The sequence below is a fragment of the Bacillus rossius genome, chromosome 15 (assembly GCF_032445375.1).
Source record: "Bacillus rossius redtenbacheri isolate Brsri chromosome 15, Brsri_v3, whole genome shotgun sequence".
NCBI lineage: Eukaryota > Metazoa > Arthropoda > Insecta > Phasmatodea > Bacillidae > Bacillus > Bacillus rossius.
This window is the reverse complement of record NC_086342.1, coordinates 30,959,984-30,980,761: the sequence shown is the minus strand read 5'-3', so window position 1 is coordinate 30,980,761 and position 20,778 is coordinate 30,959,984. Positions and strand designations below refer to the sequence as shown.

General features: G+C 38.5%; 1 protein-coding gene across 2 annotated transcripts in view; it reads right to left on the bottom strand.

The window, feature by feature from the left end:
* The window catches only part of LOC134539715 (retinol dehydrogenase 14-like), a 30,329-nt gene extending 11,283 nt beyond the window's left edge, over positions 1-19,046 (bottom strand). Inside the window, exons 1-4 of one of the 2 annotated variants that reach the window (XM_063381951.1) lie at positions 18,973-19,046; positions 18,084-18,210; positions 3,626-3,828; positions 2,091-2,183 (exon numbers count right to left, since the gene is read on the bottom strand). In XM_063381951.1, coding sequence (XP_063238021.1) covers positions 2,091-2,183; positions 3,626-3,803 — 271 coding nt within the window. In that variant the 5' untranslated portion in view covers positions 3,804-3,828; positions 18,084-18,210; positions 18,973-19,046. Of the gene's footprint in view, positions 1-2,090; positions 2,184-3,625; positions 3,829-18,042; positions 18,211-18,972 lie in introns of those variants that run through there. The other variant, XM_063381950.1, reaches the window with a different exon arrangement.
* Between the last annotated feature and the right edge of the window lie 1,732 nt (positions 19,047-20,778).

Genomic DNA, 20,778 nt, shown 5'->3' with positions numbered 1-20,778 from the left:
TTTTTGTTTTCAATTTTATTTCATATTTTACATCCTTTAGTTTTTTCTGTGATAAGCAGTGCAAAACTGCATTATTGAGTATTAAAAAAAACTGTATTAAATAAAAATTACCCGTTGCTAGAATCATTTAAATAACATATAATTATGGTACTATGAAGTACCATAATAATGATCGTGCGCACCACAGAAACGAGTTGAAGATGGCATGCTCTCCCTACTAGGCCTGCCGTATTTCAGAGCGATACGTTGCTACCGTCCTATCACTTCAACAAGGCTCATCCTCGAAAACCAATATGGATTACTAGACAATGCCCGTGACAGCCTTCAATCTACTCTAAGTCGCTATAGGTGTGACGCAAGATTTCGTTACACAATCAACATAACCAGTGTTATACAAAACTTTTAAACTTCACATAGTTCAATAAAACTGGTTACAATCGTAAATTGCAATAATCATTTACACAAGCGCGGTATTAATTTTAAGTGAAGCGCAGGATTAGTTTTAAGTGAAGTACGCTAAATTTTTAACTTTGGCTTAATACTGTGTTATTACTAAAGACCGTGTTTCGGGCGAAAGACTGTGCCCAGCCAAGACGTTTTTCTGCACGATTAGCGCTCAAACCACCTCTCGTGCCTTTGCGCATAACCGCGCGACGGTAATCTCAGCCAAGAAAACCTAAAATGTTCGATAAAAATTGACTGTAGATACCTTTACATGACATTAGTTTCGTTGTCTAACATGTCTGTCTAAGTTACACAATCTCTTGCCGAAAATTAAATCGATTATATATTTTACAAAAAAAAAATGCTTATTAAAGGAATGATTAACATAAAAATTACTAAATTCAACAGTAGAAAACATGTCTGAATATTTATTATCTAATGTTTGGTAAATGTTGTGGTTGAAATGGAAGATGTATTGAGGATATCACATAAAATTTCAGGGAAGTGTGTGTATATATATATATGTGTGTGTGTATATATATATATGTATATATATATACATATATACATTAGAGCTCACATGATCCCATCAGTTAGGTTGATAAAAATATGAGTTCATATAACCAGTAATGAAAATGTTTAAAGATAATTTAAATTAATTGTTGTGTTGTATGTATTTTGAACCCTTAAAATGGGGGACAAACAAGATAGAATTGTACTTCTGAATTTCAATGTATCACACAAACATTAAGTTACATTTGGACTATATAATTTTTCCAGTGTGACTACCCTCATAGGGATAATCGAATGTCTGTGCGACTGTTAAAACACATTGGCAATGATTGGTGATATTGTTCAAACACCGTCGCACTGTCTCTTTCCTCCCTCCGACTCTCCTGGCCTGGTCAACCGGGGCCCTGGAAAGGCTGCAACCTTCGGGCGGGGGACTATCCGAAATAATATGTCCAAGGACTTCCCTGGTCTCGTCGGGGGGTTGGTCATCCGCCGAAGAGGCTGTCCGGGACAGCACTCTACCTGAATATGAAGGGTGCCACGGAAAATGATCCCTTACCGTGACAGTTCCCTGCTGAGGTTTCCTCTAATGGCCCTGGATGAGGATTGGAGATGGACTCGTGGTGGCAGTGGTAGCTCCCAAGCTCGGAGCACACTCTGAGGAGTCCCCGCTCCGTTGACGAGTGGAAGTGGTGAGCTACTAGCCTGCACAGCACGGCTGGATCACGAGCAACTGGGTGACCGAGGGGTCCCAGGGATGTGATAGGCATGGGTCCGTGTCGGTACTGCCTGTAACCGCAGTGGGGGGACTCGGGGTACACGACGGGATGGCAGATGCTCGGTGGCGCCGAAGTTGGGATGGGTATCCCCCAACCTCTCGATGCAGCCGCTCAAATGTCATTACCATGCCGCTACTGGAAATGGCGTATCTATTACCCGGTTCTCGGAACCCATGACCGGCACCGGTGTCGGGCATATAAAAAGACCATCCAATATCCTAATCGGATTTATGCCTGGTCGGGATCAGTTATCCGAGGGAGTTAGATGTATGTGAAGGTGTGAACCTTAAAAGTTGTCTCTTCCACTCAAGGCATGTTTCTCGGCTGTGACGTCTCAGCTGTGTTGGGACTCACCTCTTGCCTTCTCAGCGGTCTCCATGTTCCTGCACGCCATTATCACCTTCGCACCTCTCTTCGCTAGTTCCAGAGCAGTTTCCTTGCCAATACCTGACGCACACGAAAAAAAATTACATATTGCTAAGAATCGACTTTTTTTTTGTTAAATTTTTAAATTTTACATTTGCTGTGGCTTAATATTATCTTATAACTAGACGACGGAATTTAACTGTTCGTAAAAAAATTAATGTGTTACGTTTGATATTATTATTAACATAAATTATATATATTATTGGAATCAGTATAAATACTCATATTTAAAATAAAATTTTGAATTTTTTTTCCGAGGAGAATGGACGTTTCGTTACCGTCAACGCTTTAGGTTATGTTGTCATGTTGGAAACTTTTGAAGTGAAAACTATTTGAACCACATTGAGCGATTTTTAGTATGTAGTTGCAAAACTTATGGGTTCCCGTCACTGACATGCTAGTGACACGTTGCGCCAGACTGGCGACGCGCAGCGGCCTGTGTACATGTATACGCATATATACACTAATACATTGTCTATACTCGACTGTATCACGTGCGTGTTGGACTCTTTTTTGGATGGGTAAAATCTTGTTAGTTCGCGTCATATACATGCTAGTGATATAATACCAAAATAATTTTCTTACATACATTTTAACTAGAAACGATGACATATTACACATTTAAAAACAAAAATTTTAAGTTTTCACTTCTGTCGACAATCCCCGTGACTGCCTTATAGTTTTTTTTCCTAACCTAACTAAAACTAAGTGTATTTGGGAGGGGTCCAAGTTAGGGGAGGGACGTAGGTGCGTCTCAGGCCGAAGCTTATACGCCTAGTCATGCTGGAATTAACCATGCAGGGAGAGGGTTGCATGCATCATATACTAGGAGGGGATTGGCCAGCCATGGCAGCGATTGACGCCGTGATTAACTCCCCTCACTCATAAATCTAGACTATAACTAGAGATAGGTTGGTTGGGCCCAGGTGAAACCTGCATAGACACAGGGAAAACCCTGGGCACTGACATGCGGGGTGCAAATTTGCATGCATTAAGTGTAGGAGAATACAGGAGACAGAGGATGGTCTGGATGAAGAGTTGGACAGAGTAGAAAAGGGTCTACCATGCGGGGGTTGGGCACTTGGACTCGTGTATCCAGGGCTGGATTTAGTGACCACTCACTCCGCTGCCAGTCAGCACCTAACGCTAAAGAAGCAAAAGTGAATAACACAAGGAATATGTTACAACTCAGGTCAGTCGCCCGCCCGAAGGAGCTCCTACAGCTTGTCCCAGCCAGTTGGCCTCAGTGTGCTATCCCTGATCAGGGTGTTCTTGTACACGTGAAACAGGATGGAGCAGAATGTGTGTATCGGTTTTCAAGGGCTATTAAAAACAATGTACACAGGCTGCTGCGCTGCGCGTCGCCAGTCTGGCGCAAAATGTCACTAGCATGTCGGTGACCCGAACCCATAAGTTTTGCCCCTACCAAAGATCGCTGAACGCGGCTGAAGAAGTGGACTGACCTGAGTTGGCGCCGGTGACGACCACCACCTTGCCGCGCATGTCGGCGGAGCTGGTGCACTTCCCCTTGCCCACGGAGGCGTACAGCTTGAGCGCGCTCGCGAGCACCAGCAGCACCGCCGTCAGCGCCGCTGCGGCCAGCACCAGAAGCTCCGGGCTCGCCAACACCTGCCAGCTCATGGCCCGGCGCGCGCCGACTCGGGAACTGCACGGGCCAACACAGGCTCAACATCACTCCTTAATTCTTTTGACGTGTGTAACGTACGCTGGGCTTCAGATAAACACTCAATAAATGAATAAGTAAAAAAAATAATGCCTTGGAAGCGTCAGCCCACAAACAAAAAAAAAAAAACAATTATTATCACAGAAATGCCCAGACATCGTACAAAGGAATTTACTTATAACCTACTAGACACTCTAGGAGGCTATGTGGATCGAGGATGAGTAATAATTAAATAACAAGAATGCTGGTTTGATTTATATAACTACCCTTTTACTAAAATTATTTACTTAGCTTTTTCTTTTCTTTTATCTTTATCTTTAAGTACACATGTATTGAAATACATTAACTACAAACAAAAGGGGCAACAAAATACATATAAAAGGAAAAAACACCATATCTCTTAAAATTGACCCTGGTTTTATGCGAGCTCGCAGGCTCAAAAGAAATATAATTACATTTTGTTTTTAATTTGCTTTTGAAATGAATTTAACCAAATCCTATGTCCTGAAAACTGGCAGTCCTGGCACCGGAGGTTTCTGTAAGATTAAAGTCCAGAAGAATTCGATTTATGAAGAAACTTGTATGTCGAACGGTGTGGGGAGAAATCTTGTGACTCCATGAGCCCAATCACGGACTGCTAATTTTGGCAGTGAAGTTCCATTCTAATACTTGCACCCCGCCCAAAACAGCAGGGTGAAGTCACGTTGGCTGGCTTCAGTAGTTGTGTTGGCAAATCCCGGTGCGGAAGTCCGTGGTAGCCATGACGAGAAAAGATAAAAAAAATTTAGATTAAAAAAAACTAGTACGGGCAGCCAATATTAAAAATAAGAAAAAAATAAGGCATCTAAGCCTTGACATTCGAGACTACATGTCGTAGTGCCGAGTCTTGCAAACAATATCGTGGCAGACTCTCGCGAATAGCGACGCGTGGTCCATACTGTCCAGATGCTGCCTGCCGAATGTCCAAAAATGGCGTCGGCGTGCCTAATTGAAGAAAGTGACAGCGCCCATTCAAACAGGGGGGGGGGGGGACTGGGACTGGTGATGGCCCGAAGGTATCCGAAGATGCCTGAAGGGGCGAAGCAGACTGCAAAAGCGCGCTCCGCATGCTCACCAGGGTCGTGGGCGGACTAAGGTCGCAATCGCACCGCGACTGCTTCCAAAGTCGATTATGACAAGCTGTCTCTTATGGAAGGGATGAGTAGTGCGCTCTGGCGGCCAAGAGAAGAAACTGGCTGGAGGGTCACAGAAATGTCCGCTAGAGTGCACTGGGCGCACTCGCAACCAGCGGACAGAACAAGGTTAGGGATTTTTGCCGCCGCTAGGGCTCGCTGAGGGCTCTGTAGGACAAGGGCGTATGTCCTTGGAGACACCATGTACCCTGCGCGGGTTCACTGGAAGTCGATGCTCCGGGTTGAAGTTCCCAAGAAGCCACAGGGTGGAGAAGAAGGAACGGGGTGGGGGGGGGGGGGGGGTCAAAACTTGCTATGTCGTCTGTGAAAAGCGTCGTGTGGACAGTCCCGAGGCGTCGCCGCGGACTGTAATATGCTCCTAGACGTGCTGCCAAACAGCTTACCTATGCTTGCCTCTGATAAATGAAAGTTGCTGGCGGTGGGCTTGGGGTAGCGTTCGCTAGCATGGAAAGTCATACTGTTACAGGAATTAAACGTGATGCAAACTGCGGCCGAGATGCTGCGATAACCAATCGTCAGCAAAAGTATCTAATTGGGCCTGCGAACAAGGGCAGATGCACTGGGTTGCGCAAGATTACGTCGGAGAGTACAGTAATGGAATCAAAATTAAATGAAATTAAAAATGCAATTTTATTTTTGGGTTTCCTTCTTTAAAAATTAAAAATTAAATTAAAAATTCATAACTCGTGCCCGAAAATTTATGATAAACGGCACACGTGATAACGTCTTATAAATCGATGAACGCCGGCTGCACGCACGAAAAATTGTCACTTTCCACCTGAGCCGAGCGTGCAAGAACCGGCCAACCACCGTGCGATAAAATCTATAATATCAAACAGGTTAAGGCGGGCTTTTTAACTAATTTTTCGTGTTTATATTTAAACAAATTATTTAAATTAAATTTGTAAAAACGGTAAATAATAATTTAAAATTAAAAAGTATGCAATTTTTCATCAATGTTTTCTTATGACGTTATCACGTAAAATTATCGTCCGTAAACCGTCTTTACAGACAACCCCCCCCCCCCCCCTTTTTTTAACCTAAACTCGGTCACTAACGATTCTCAGACTGAAGGGGGTGTTCGTTGATGGTCTAAAATAAAGTTGGGTAACCTAGTTTTTTCCCCAATTAATAACGATCTTTGACTCCTCAATTCGCGATATTAATTTATATAAAAGCCCATCGAATGCAATACACACAAATTAGCTTTACTTAAAGGGTAGATATAAATACGCCAGCCTTCAAGAATGAACTGATACATTGAAACAAATATGGTCATACAAAAATTAACACATGTTGGTATAAACGTTTTCCGAGGTCCCCCAATTCCTCTACATCTAGGCGCTAAACATTATTTAAAAGTCATGCATCTTTATTTTTAAACAGGCATATGCAAAACGCAACGATCTTTTAACGATCGCAATTTAAAAAACAAAACAAGTACTCCTACCTGACTGTGTAACATTTGTTGATTTGCACCTATATTTAAAAAAAATTAATTGTAAGTGGTTTCCTCAACGCTAAAATGTTGTACGGGTCAAAATTATTATATTAAGAAAGTAAAATCACAGTTTCTTTACAAAACACATTATTAAAAAATTATTTATAAGGCAGCTCGGAATGTGAATGCCATTCAGATGTTGGTATGGACGGGATCCTTAGTGTACAGCAAGCATATCATAGGCCGACCCGTCGCCACCAATACCAACCAATACGAGGCGTGTAAAAAAAAAACGTGAGCGAGTCATTCAGTACTCGCCGGAGATGTGTAACATCTAACCACGGCAACGAGCAGATTAATGCAAATAAACTTAGATGTGAAACTCGGACACCAAATTAAACGTATAATTCCTTACAATAGTACCGACCTTGATAAATACACGGAAACTGGTTTTTCAAGAACATTTCTTGACGCGAAACACACGTAGTTTCCGCACCCGGCGCTAGAATTCGCTGCCGGTGCAGCTACGTCGACTATCGAATCATTCGATTTGCAGAGCGAAAGAGACTTGAAAAAAATGTTACTAAACCCCAGCTTTGGACCTAATTATTTACAAGGAATTTTATCAAAATACTGCCCATCATTTTTAAAATTCACTAAACAGTTAAAACTATTAAGTTTCCCTTTTGGCCTTGTGAACTTTGGTTCGCGCCATCGGTCACAGATGGCAGCACCGTGGCTACACATTTCCGTTCCATGCACGAAATTACTTGTACCAAATGCCGTATACAGAGAGTTAAGATGTTACACATTAAAAAATTTGTCAAAACAAATTTCGGTAGCACAATCCCACAAACTAAAATGACCAATTCCAATTTGTATTTTTTTATATAAAATTTAAATTTGTTGATTTAGATGTTGGTTTGGGCATACTCCATAGAGAGGCAGTGTAAGGTTACGCTGTAGGCCTACTGTGTTATTAACACGAGTCAGTTAGTCGAGCGAGTGACTGTGTTGAAGTAATTTTTTTTTTGTTTTGACTTCAGTAAAATATTTTAACATCTCATTCCATAAATATTATCATGTATTGACAAAATGCAGTTAAAATAAGGCATTGAACAAATAAAAAAAGAATAAGACATTTAGAAATGTTTGAAAATATTAAATATTAATTCATATTAGTCGGGGCTTCAGATTAGTTTCAAAAATGTTAGCTGGCCATCAAAAAGATTTCAGTGAGCAACACTCATCTAGATAATCACTAAGATTGATTTTAAAGCAACAAATTACTCGACCAATATAATGTCGTGATAATTTATTCCTACCATACGAAATATCAGTTCAAACAGTTTTCAACTGCAGCTAAAATACCACCCTACTCTGCTCACATTGGCTGATGCACCATACGCCCGAAACAGAACTGTAATACTTACATTAATTTCTCTCCTATCCGCACGACCTCTTTCCAATACACACGACCATTCTATACCTAATATCGAAACTATGGCGGTCGAATTCTATGAACACGGCCAATGTTAATGTTTTTTTTTAAATCGCTAATCCACTTTTACTGTTTTTGAATCTTGGTTGTTTCTATGGCAACTCACTATCTATGAAAGTTTTAGAAGAATGCAAGCATTACTTTTGTCTGGATGAAGTTTTGATGCAGTAGAACAGGTGCTACAGGGTGCAATGGATGCATGCCAATAATTCTTTTTTTTTCACTTTCTATTTAATTAGTGCTTTACATATCGTAAAAGCGGAATAATTACACGCAGACACGTACAACAAGCAACGAACAAAATTATGGTAAATTAAGGGCACGGTTGGTCATGAACAATTGTAAGGGACCACCCCATCAGTTGATAGAATTTATCCCGAGCCATTTAGCTCGGTACACATCCAACCTAAAGTCCACTTCTTCCCACACTATGGTTAACACATTCGGAGTAATGGAAGCAATAGCCTCTTCGGTTCTGTGTCTCAACTCTGTCAAATCATAGGCAGCGCCGGAACGTAGAAATGATATTTTATAAAGCCCCAAAGGAAATAAAAAACAACCTCATGGCGATATGTCAAGTGAACGTGGAGGCCAGCGAAAAATAGCTCTATCGTCTCAACCATTACTATTAATCCAATGGTCAGAGACTTCGACAGTTAAAATGTAAACGAAATACACGTTGAACTGAAATTACAGATTCATTCTTTGTTAATTGCAGAACAAAAAACGCTTTACGTTCAGGAGTCACCATCTTTTTGATCGGGAAGGTGTAGGAGCTTCAGCTATGACCATAGGCCAGGGCTACCCATCCCAGCATAGTCACCACCTAGCCCCTCTGCCTCACTCAGCTAACCAGACAGTTGGCTGTGTCCTTAGCTCTCAGACTTTGTCAGCACTGCTGGCGCCTACATCACACTGGGACCCCTCAAAACACCCAGTGAACCCGTGGTCCGGTGGAGGCCCATCCAACCTCTGCCAGTTGTCCAGGCTAGCACCGGAGCCATTGAGATGGCACGAACTCTTCCCTGGTATCCGCGCGAGCTGCCTGGAAGGTTGGACGCCAGCTCAGCTTTCTCCATCGGTGAACGTCCCGACACGCCAGGCTCGTCTTCTCCTTCCGATTTCACCTCCACGCGGCGGCAAGCCACTCCGCTGACCGTGGCTCTCTGCAGCGCCACTCAGAGCACTCGACGCGCACGAAGCGGCACGGAACCTGTTCCGTTACACGACCACGGTCAGGCGCATGTATTTTTTTCGAAAAGAAAAAAAAAATTGTTTGTCTGTAAAATCGGTTTACGGACGATAGTTTAACGCGACGTCATAACAAAACATTGATGAAATGATTGCATACTTTTATGAATAAAATTGAATCATTTTTATTGAATTATCACTATTTTATATGGATACAAAGGAGAAGTAAAATGAAATCTACAATTTAATTGATAAATTTACTTTTATTTGCACTCATTAATTCAAATATGTTTATTACTTTAACGAAGAGATTATTTTAACTATAACTTTTATACATGTTTGCTATTTGACTTCTTCCCATCTGTGTTATTCTTTTAAGAATAGGACGATGATAGGAAAAGTAGGAAACGAATGGGAGTGTTTCAAGTTTAATGTGCCTCGAAAAAGTCAAATCGATGGTTGTTCCAATCGAGTGGAAGAGAGATAGATGCGGCGCAAGCGTACAATGAGCGTAACGGGACACATCGTAACGGGACCATGTGCGTTACGGGACACTTTTTCGTGCGTGCATCCAGCGTTCATTTATTAGATGTTGTCACGTCAAAAAAATTATTTTTGAAACCATTTGCCGAGAAATAGTTTGTAAAACTACAAGAAAGCTATTGTATCTTTGTGAAAAAACATGGCTATGGTAATTTTTTCATGTACAAAACATGTTTTTTTTTCTAGATAATACTGAGCATTTCTTAAGAAAATTGGCGTATAATTTAATATTTTATTTGACGTTACTTTCAGTCCATGGATAATATAATAGAATATTCAATAACTGGACTTTTTTTTGTTTTGTTATGCTTATTAATGTAAACAGTTAATAATAGAAAGCTTTAACTATTGGAGGTACTGGGATAACGCGAAGCATAAATTCCCGGGTAAGAATCCGAACCCAGTATTACTGCAAACACTATTTTGTAGTGATACAGTTGTTTTAATATAAATTTATAGATTTACAAATATATGTATTTTTACATGAATATATCTGTTCACTTTACAAAAAAATATACGGCATAGTTCCAAATAACTCGATCTTCGTAGAAATGACGTCGGATTCCGATTTACGATTTCTGTGTTCTGTTGTAAACAGTGCGGAGAGACGCAGGGAGTTAACAAGACTTATTTTTAGCTGTGAACTTAAGACGTTCTTGGAAGTTCTGTGAACATTGCAGATTGACTGTTGTGAGTTCAAATTCAAAATAATTAAATTCAGAAATTATAAGATCACGAAGTCACCCATCAACTTAAAAATACATAAATAAATTAATAATTTATGAAGCTACTTATAAAAATTCGTAACTTGTAGTTTTCGAAAAATGTAGAGTGAAAATTTAAAACAGTATGCGGCATCAAATCTCGTACACTCAGCCAGAGCACGAATGACGTACGAAACGAAAAGTAATTTCTTTGTAAATAGAACAAAAATACTCGAGTAAAATTGCTGATTTTTGTAAATTTGTATCTACATGAAATAAACTCTATTAGTAATAATGGGTTTTGGATTCTTACCCGCGCTTTTATGCTTCGTGTAGTCCCAGTACTTCCAATAGTTAATGTAATTTGTAAACCTTTCCATGATTAGTATTCCATTATTAACTGCGCACATTAATAAGCAAAGCAAAACTAAATAAATTTAAATTATTGAATATTCGATTATATTTTCCATTGTTTAAATAAACCTGGTTGAATGAAACATCAATAGAAATATACAGTTATGCGCCTATTTTCCTAAGAAATACTCAGTATTAGCTCGTTAAAACGTATTTAATGTATGTAAAAATAAAAGTAGCCATGTTTTACACATATTTATAATATCTCTTTCTTGTCGTATTAAAAAAACTATTTCTTGCGCAACTGGTTTACAAATAAGTCTTTTGTAAGAGTACAAGAACATTATTTTCTTGTGTAGGGAGTATTCGACGAAGTGGAGCATGCGGTGTTCTGTTACAAAGCTACTTAGTGCGACTGCTGACACCAGCACGTTACACAAAAAACAAAAACAAAAAACGTGCGGGGGCAGGAGAGGTGGAGAGAGAAAGCGAATTTGAAACGCGTTGTGTTATTTTCTGAAACAACACCTAACAAGTTACGGTTGCAATGGTAGACCACATAAATCTTGCTGGTTCCTTAGGGTTTATATCTATTGGCACTGATGTGTAGATCCATGATTATTTCGTGAATTTATTTCACTCAAGGCTACACTAAACTTGACATATAAATATGTGCATTAAAAGAATGTCTCAGTTTCAATGGTATATTATAAAATTTTAATCTGGACTCTTTACAACAAATCATACATCGAATTGAAAGATAAACTAACCTTGTTTTTCTTACAAAGGTTAAATATGTGCACCTTTAGTTGTACGGCACATATCCAAACTAAAGTTCTGTTCTTCCCACACTTTGGTTAACACGTCTCACAGTGTTTAATGTGAACGACCTTACTGGACAAAAGTCATTTCCGGATTCCCAGTAATGGTTATTAACTAATTTAAACAATGCCTCTAGATATCCAATTCCAAGAATTGTTTATGTTTAACATTCTAAAGTAAAGAATCATGAGGATTAAAAGTTAACAAATGGTTTAAATGCAATCGGAATAATAGATGTCACATTTTTACGACACTTTCGTCAACATCCGTGTCAGTTTATAATTTAGTGGAAATTTTTAATGTTGGATATTATTGCTGAGGGTGAACATTATATTATTTTAATTAATACAAATGTGTCTGTTAGTCAAGGAATATGGAAGAATGTTTCGAAATTACATGAAAAATACACGTTATTAAGTAGATTTCAAAGTAATACTACCTATTGTAGCCGTTACCATGGTGCGACTTTTGGAAAATTTTTATGTAGTTTTTCGTTTCATTGTCTATAGACCCAAAACCATTGTAAACTCAAAATTATATATATATATATATATATATATATATATATATATATATCACAATTTTGTGGACACGACAACTGTTGCAATTTTTCACAAATCACTTCCAAACTGATACAAAAAATCAAATTGTGTAAAAGCCCGGTTGAGTTCGTTAATGGGCAATATCCAACAAAAAGGGGTAGAAATGAGGAGGTTTTTTTTTATTGTAAAACATAAAAATTCGCTACAACTCCTGTAATATGACGAATTTCACACCCAATTAAACGTATTATAACTCCTAGGGGTATACCAAAAACTTTTGTCTAAATACATTTTTTATATGACCAACCATAACTGCAAGGGGTGGGGAAAAAACAAGGGTTGTTGGACAAAAAAAATCACAACTACCTTCGTAGGCAGTACATCGAATTAAATAAATGCCAGGGCGTGAATCCAAATACAAATATTAATGCGATTTTTTTTTTCCAGCGGTACATTTGGTTTCATTTAAATGTACAGATTTAATAATAAATGTATTTTTTTTTCAGTTCCGTTTACAAAAAAAATTGGTTGTCTGTAAAGTCGGTTTACGGACGATAGTTTAACGTTACAACGTCATAACAAAACATTGATGAAATGATTGCATACTTTTATGAATTAAATTGAATCATTTTTATTGAATTATCACTATTTTGTGTGGATACAAAGAAGGAGTGAAATCTACAATTTAATTGATAAATTTACTTTTATTTGCACTAATTAATTCAAATATGTTTATTACTTTAACGAAGAGATTATTTAACTATAACTTTTATACATGTTTGCTATTTAACTTCTTCCAATCTGTGTAATTCTGTTAAGGATAGGACGATGATAGGAAAAGTAGGAAACGAATGGGAATGTGTTTCAAGTTTAATGCGCCTCGGAAAAGTCAAATCGATGGTTGTTCCAATCGAGTTGGAAGAGAGATAGATGCGGCGCAAGCGTACAATGAGCGTAACGGGACACAGCATAACGGGACAAAGTGCGCAACGGGACACTTTTTTCGTGCGTGCAGCCGGCGTTCATCGATTTATTAGACGTTGTCAGGTCAAAAAAAAAAAAACAAGAATGTAATGAGCTATCTGTGGACGAGTCATCGAGCCATAATTCGTTACGTCGCGTCGTAACTGGCGACGGCAGGGTTTCTCCCGCGACTGCCGCGCCACGTGACGAAGGCCGTCGCTCGTCCGAAACAAAGACGCAGCGACCTCCTCGCGTCCGCTGCGAACAAGCGCGTCAGCGCGACCAGGATTTGCGCTTGCGCAGCTCCGCGCGGCGGTTCACCTACAAGCTGGCCAACCTGGCAGAAAAATGTTCAACCGTAAGGAGATTTAGGGGTATGCAAATTTCGCGAAAAGATTACGAAACCAGCTGAAAGTCAAAACAATGTAGCACCGTCTGTGTTCTGTGATTGGGTGAGTTTCTTTCACATACATGTCGATTGTAACAACACCAATCACATGAAGAAAGTGCGGAATCAAACGCGTCCTGAGTGGCTCGGTGAAACAAGGCGACGACTTCTCTCGCAGACGGTCGCCAATCACAAGGAAGGAAACCGCTGGTGCGGGTATACCTTGTTGCAGTCTAGTAGGCGTTCAGGTTTTTTCGCGAAAAATGCCTCCCCCTAGGGATTATACACCGTTACAGGTCATTATTTTACGTTTACGTTGCACACGGTTAAAACACTCGTCGACTTTTTGAATGTTTGAACTATCACAAAATGAATAATATATAGACCTGTAAAATTCGCGATTTCAAATCCGTAAAGGATAGACTCCATGATAATCTACGCACTCGTGCAAATTACATCTGCTGATTGGTTACCGACTCGTAACACCTGTTGACTGGAATGATCGTGATTCTCATTGGCCCAGAGTCCTTCAGATAAACTGTGGCCCAATCACTGAAGCAAAATATTGTCAAAAGTATTTGGACTCTATCCTATCGCGAAATGAATCCGAGAATTTAACAGGTCTCTAATAATATATATAATATCGAAATCCTTTTGCAAAATTAGCTGGCGTAGTTGCATTTAAAAAAATTTCTGTGTGCTATGGATAAGGAGAATGAAATGGAATATAAAACTGGATCTCGTTAGGTTTAAAGTCGATTTTACTGGCTACTAAATAATTCTTTCTTAAAAAAATTCTAAACCATATCACACGATAGCCACCAGCATTTACGTTAAAACCAAAAATTCCCAGTTATTTATTTAATTTGGTTTTCCTTAGCCATTCTGCACAAATATGTTAAGAATTCAAATTAGCCAGCTAATTATGCAAAACGTATTATATATATATATATATTATAAATCATCTGTTGTAGTTCGCCCACTCAAAAAGTCTACAAGTTTAACCCTGTTAAACGTAAATATACAATAATGATCTTGAACGTGAGATTCCCTTGTAATTGGCGGCCATCTGTAAGAAAAGCCATTGCCCTATTCAGCTGAGCCATTCAGCACGCGTTTGCCTCCGAACTGGATGGCTGTGATTGGTGTGCTGACAGTATGGCATGTGCCTGAAATAAACTTAGCCAACCACGCTACAATGATTTTACATACAAGTGGTCTAAAAATGTACCCTCGCGAAAAATACATGGCCCTACCAATGAGTAAAAAAAGTTGTAGGTGCGACATAAGCACTAGTATCAAGTCCTACACACCATCAATTTATTATGCTAGGCGCAACCAATAATGAAAAATTGTATTAGCATAATTAATATTAGAAAAATTCAAAGGTAAAAATTTGCATTTTTTTAAATGATAAAATCATTTATAAAAAATTACAAATGGTTATATTAGGAATCAATATAAAATTTCTGGTAAAATATGAATTTTTAGAAGCATAATAACTAGCTCAGCTATTTCCTTAAGGTATGCGTGCTCCCCTCCCCAAATATCTTTTATATTTATAATTCGGAGTAATGTAAAATCACCAAATCAATACAGTCTGATTGCGAATGTGTTAAATCTGCTCCAACGGGATCTATGAATGTTTATGGCTCTTATCAATGTCTGAAGTTCATCGATGGTCATGAATTTCCTCTGGTTTTCCTTTATATTCCATAACACTTAGAAACACATGCCTACCATAAAGTTTGCGTAATAATTTTACTGTCTTAACCTCTTTGAAATGCAGAGCGAAGTTCGTTGTTTAGAAATGATATTTTGGAACTTTACTTAATCGCGCCAAGTAATAAAGAGCCGATTCCGAGTGATAGTTTGATCTCACAGAGGGTTCAAGGTGAAGAAGGGTTCGGATGTGAAGCTTGGTTGGGTCTCGGGCGTAACGCAAACTCTGCGCAACTCCGCGAACTGAACAACACGCCCATTTTGACGTGTTATTGCTTTATATATATATATATATATATATATATATATATATATATATATATATATATATATAAAACAAAGGACTGCTTTTGTATGGTTTCATTTTCTTAGTGGGAAATTCTTTTAACTGAAAACCATTCCCTTGATCGGGACTTTTAGACGTCAAATAAAATATTTATAGTCTGAAGAATAATATAAAACCAAACGACAGTTCTACGAATTTTACTTTTTATTTATGCGGGAGCAGAAAGAAATCGTAACGAAATTTAAATTGTGTTTGAGGGAGAACAAGAAAACAATTTGTACAGTTTATGACGTTCAAAATGGGACTTAAAAAAAACTCTACTTATTTCCGGCCAGCCCTGTGGTCTGAAGGAGGGCCTAACAAGCGACACGTTCGTTGACGTCACAAATGACTGTAATTTTGCGTGAACGACGGAATTATTGAAAAAATAATATAAACCTGGGTACTATTTCTAAAGTTTGTAGAATAATGCGAAGCATTAGATAAAATGACGAATGCAAAAAAGAAATGTTAGCGAGTCTCTCAGCACTCACCAGAGATGAGTAACATGTAACCTCGATGACGAGCAAATTCATGTGATCGCATGTAGCAAATACACTTATGATACGAAACTCGGACATTAAATATAGAGTAGAATTCTTTAAAATACTGCTGAGCGTGATAAACTTACGTAAACCATGTTTTCAGCTACATTTATGAACGTGATTCACACTTAAGTTTCCGCACCTTCCGCTAGAATTCGCTGCCAGAGCAGCAACGTTGCCTATCGAAACATTCGATTTGCAGACAGAAATTTGAATACATATAAAGAAACGGCTCCGATGAAAGCGAAAATGTCTTGAAAAAATACTAAACCCCGGCTTTGGACCTGCTTATCGACACAGCCATCTCACCAGGCTTATATCCGTGCTTGAAGCGGGAAATTAATGATGATTAAAAACAACCTCCTTAAAACATGTTATTTTGTTTATCATCCATGTTTCTCAGTAACGATTGCCTCCACCTAGACAGTGGTGAGGCGAGCAGATGATAAGCGCGACTCTCGCTGGTGCTTCTAGCACGGTATCGCCTTTACGCGCAAGGCTCCGAATTTGTACGCAATCTTCTCGTCGTGCACAGAGCAACTAAGTATGATGCTTAAGTGACAACCATAACATTATACGGCGGAGAAATGAAAATAGATGTGCAAGGCAAGAACCTTGACGGGTGTATCATGCCTACAAATATTTTTAAGACACGTTTTACCCCTTTTCCCTCTTCTAACAATACAGTTCAGCGTATACAGACACAGTTCAGGTGTATTAAGCGGTTTTAAGACATCGTGTTTGTTTACTGATGCTCTGCACACCGTATGTGTTCAAAAGAAGGCGGAGACCTTAATTTATTCCCTCCCCGTTATCTACGCCCATGCGGGAGGTACGGCATAAAAACTAAGTATGTTAAAGCGTAAGTTCTCCTATTAATAAAAAATAAATGTGAGAGTGTCTCAGTACTCGTCAGAGATGTGCAATATCTAACATCGGTAACGAGCAAATTCATGTGTTATCGTGTTGCAAATACACTAGTTATGTTATCTTTAAAAGATTTGTGCAATGGGAGTGCATGACTTGATGTAAGTTTTTGGACATACGCCATTGCTAAGAACTTTTTCTGTTGAAGAAAAACTAAAATAAATAAATAAATAAAAATACCCAAAAAAAAGACAAAAAACACACAAAATTAAGCAAACAATTGCTGTTGTCAACAAGAATATGAACACCACAAAATATTCCGTAACAGGAATATGGTCAACAAACAAAGAAAACAAAGAAAAATTTACTAAGAGAACGAAAAAACCCCCACAAATGATGACAACACAAAAATATTGAACCCAAAATAATTCAGCACAACAGTTGAAACGAGATAAAAACACGACAAAACGAAAAGACAAACGAACACAATAGTTTTAGTTGACAACAGCAATTGTTTGCTTAATTTTGTGTGTTTTTTGTCCTTTTTTTTTTGGGTATTTTTATTTATTTATTTCTTTATTTTAGATTTAGTTTTTCTTCAACAGAAAAAGTTCTTAACACTAGTTATACGAAACTCGGACATGAAATTCAAAGTTAAATTCTTTAAAATAGAACCTATTGTGATAAATATAGGGAAATTGTGTTTTCAACTACACTCGACGCGAATCACACGTAGTTTCCGCACCCGCCACTAGAATTCGTTGCCGGACTATTGAAACTTTTCATTAGTAGACAGAAATTTTAAACAATATAATTAAAAGCTTAAAAAAAAACTAATCGCCCGGCTTTGGACTTGATTTTCGACAATATTATCAAAATACTACCCATCTTGATGAAATCCATTTCACAGTTAATGCTATTGGGCTTTTGGATTTGTGAACTTTTGGTTAGCACTATCTGTCACAGTTGGTAGCACCGTGGTCACACTTTTCCGTTCCATTCACGAAATCACTCGTGACAAATGCCGTGTACCGAGATTTAAGATGATGCACATAAATAATACCCACACACAACAGCGCAACGCGGGAGACATACCTATACTCTTGCGTGCGTTGCGTGTCACGTGCGGGACTCACCTCGGTTGTCGCTGCTGACGCGCCGCTAGCCCGTCGCCGAATGGCCGCTTCAGGACAGCCAACGTTTGGAAAGCTTGTCGGTGGCCAGACTGCGAGGGTTGCCTGCTTTCACAACTCCTTCACACACCTGCAGACACACACACTTCCTCTTTCCCCCTCCTTCCCCAGGAGCTCCGTCTTCCTGTCCCCTCTTCCCAACGACCTTGGCCGAGAGCATCGAGCATCACTCTCTCGGTCCACGCAGCACACAGCAATATTTCTAACGTGACAACGTCTGATAAATCGATGAACGCCGGCTGCACGCACGAAAAAGTGTCCCGTTACACACACTGTTCCGTTATGCTGTGTCCCGTTACGCTCATTGCACGCTTGCGCCGCATCTATCTCTCTTCCACTCGATTGGAACAACCATCGATTTGACATTTTCTAGGCACATAAAACTTGAAAAACACTCCCATTCGTTTCCTACTTTTCCTATCATCGTCCTATCCTTAACAGAATAACACAGATTGGAAGAAGTTAAATAGCAAACATGTATAAAAGTTTTAGTTAAAATAATCTCTTCGTTAAAGTAATAAACATATTTGAATTAATGAGTGCAAATAAAAGTAAATTTATCAATTAAATTTTATATTTCATTTCACTCCTTCTTTGTATCCATACAAAATAGTGATAATTCAATAAAAATGATTCAATTTTATTCATAAACATATGCAATCATTTCATCAATGTTTTGTTATGACGTTGTCACGTTAAACTATCGGTCGTAAACCGACTTTACAGACAACCAATTTTTTTGAAGTTACACTTATTGAGGCGCATTATGAAGAAAAATTTTACGAGCAAACAATTTTCTTTTAAAAGCCAAATAAACAGAAAACAGAAGTACCCATAAAAAATGATGCAATGGGCATACTGGAGAACTGCCTTCACAAGATCCTGGCCACGGCAACAGTCGGCGCTCGTCTGAGGTGTCGGTACCGTCTTATAGCGTGTCTCATCCTTAGTTTGCGGTGTGCATTCACACCGGCATTTACTTTCCCTTTCCAGTGCACGATTTCTGCTATTAGCGCTGTCCTTGTCTCGGCGTGCTCTGTTGCCAGATGCACGCCATAGAGCACAAAAGTTTCAAACAACATTTTAATGGAATACAATTATTGTTTGAAATAAATCTGAAATATTGTATTTTGTAAATACAATAATAAATTGTATTGAGAATTTTAAAAAAAATCCTGTCGCATTTCATAAGTATTATTTTCTGATATAATTAAATTTTAATTTATTAGGCGTCGTAATTAAAATTTGCCATCTTGGTTTCAATTATTTTCGTCAACAATTTTTTATGTAATTTAATTTAAAACAATTTTTGCTTTGTTTGAGCATAGCATATAATTTGATGGAATGCTTTGTTATTAACAGTGACGGAGTGCTACAAACAGTTTATCCTGTAGAAAAATATGGATGTTTAGCATTGAATTATTATCTTTTGTCAAAATAACTACAACTGTAATAATATAATTAACAGTTTAGTTTGATGTGTCCGACGCCAGGTTCATGGTGAGGAGCCGTGGAGCCAGAGCCTTTCATTAATGACCTACAATGCCATTTTGGATGACTTTGACCCTGGGCCGCCATCTTCGACTATGCCATAACCACCGCCATCTTGGATTTCGAAATACTGAGTTTTGACACCACAATCACTAACTTGTTTCCATATTCCGTTGGCCGCAATCTTGTTTTCGTCTGCTGGAGGTCACCATATTGGATGATGTAAGTTCCGCAATTGGTTTCCCTCTGCTGGAATCAATATCTTTGTTTCTGATGTTTGGTACAAGGAGTGTACCAGCATAGCTCGGTCTCATGCACATGATGTCGATGTTCCATTACCTGTAAGTATCGTTATGACTCCTATAGACATATTAAATATAATTTTTTATACTAAACAGATCGAAAGTGATGTGATTAAAACCATGTCCGGACTTTTGATATGGAAAACTTATGCCTTTGACGAAATGGTCATTGAGATATATACCAACTAAGAATTGAATAAGGTATGTATAAAAGTAATACATATTCAAACTTGTAATTTTTTACTATGAAGGAATAATAGCAGCACCTGTTGGAGGCCGAGCCTCCATCTTTATTTTCAGTGTTTGCCACTATAAATGCTAGTGCCATGTTTATCACACATTGTCTGCTAGAGTGCGCTGACGTCATTTTGGTTTACCTACTAACTACCTGCTAGAGCACAGTAGTTAAATCACCTGAACGTAAAAATACCGTATCATCTGCTATTTTTTTGGCCATGATGGCCGCCATTATGAAAATCTGTCATTTCCCTTCAAAAATTTTGAAAAATAACCATACATCATTAAAAAAAAAATGAGTATTAGTATATTGAATGATTTGATTGATTCCAGTTCTTGATCAAGTTCCTGGTAGGTGAAAAAAAATTAATTTTAGCCTTAAAATATTAATTTAAATAAATATCATCTCAGTTTAACATTTTAACACGAAACTCTAGATTCTAGTTGCAAGAAAAAAATACAGCAATATAAAAACATATATTTATAACGTATATTATACTCTATTACAAAGTACACACAAGCAATTTATTAAAGTTTTTAGCATTTAATGATTTCTTCAGTCTTCCTGGAGTGTGAGGTAAGTCCATTCCATTTATTCGATGTGTCTT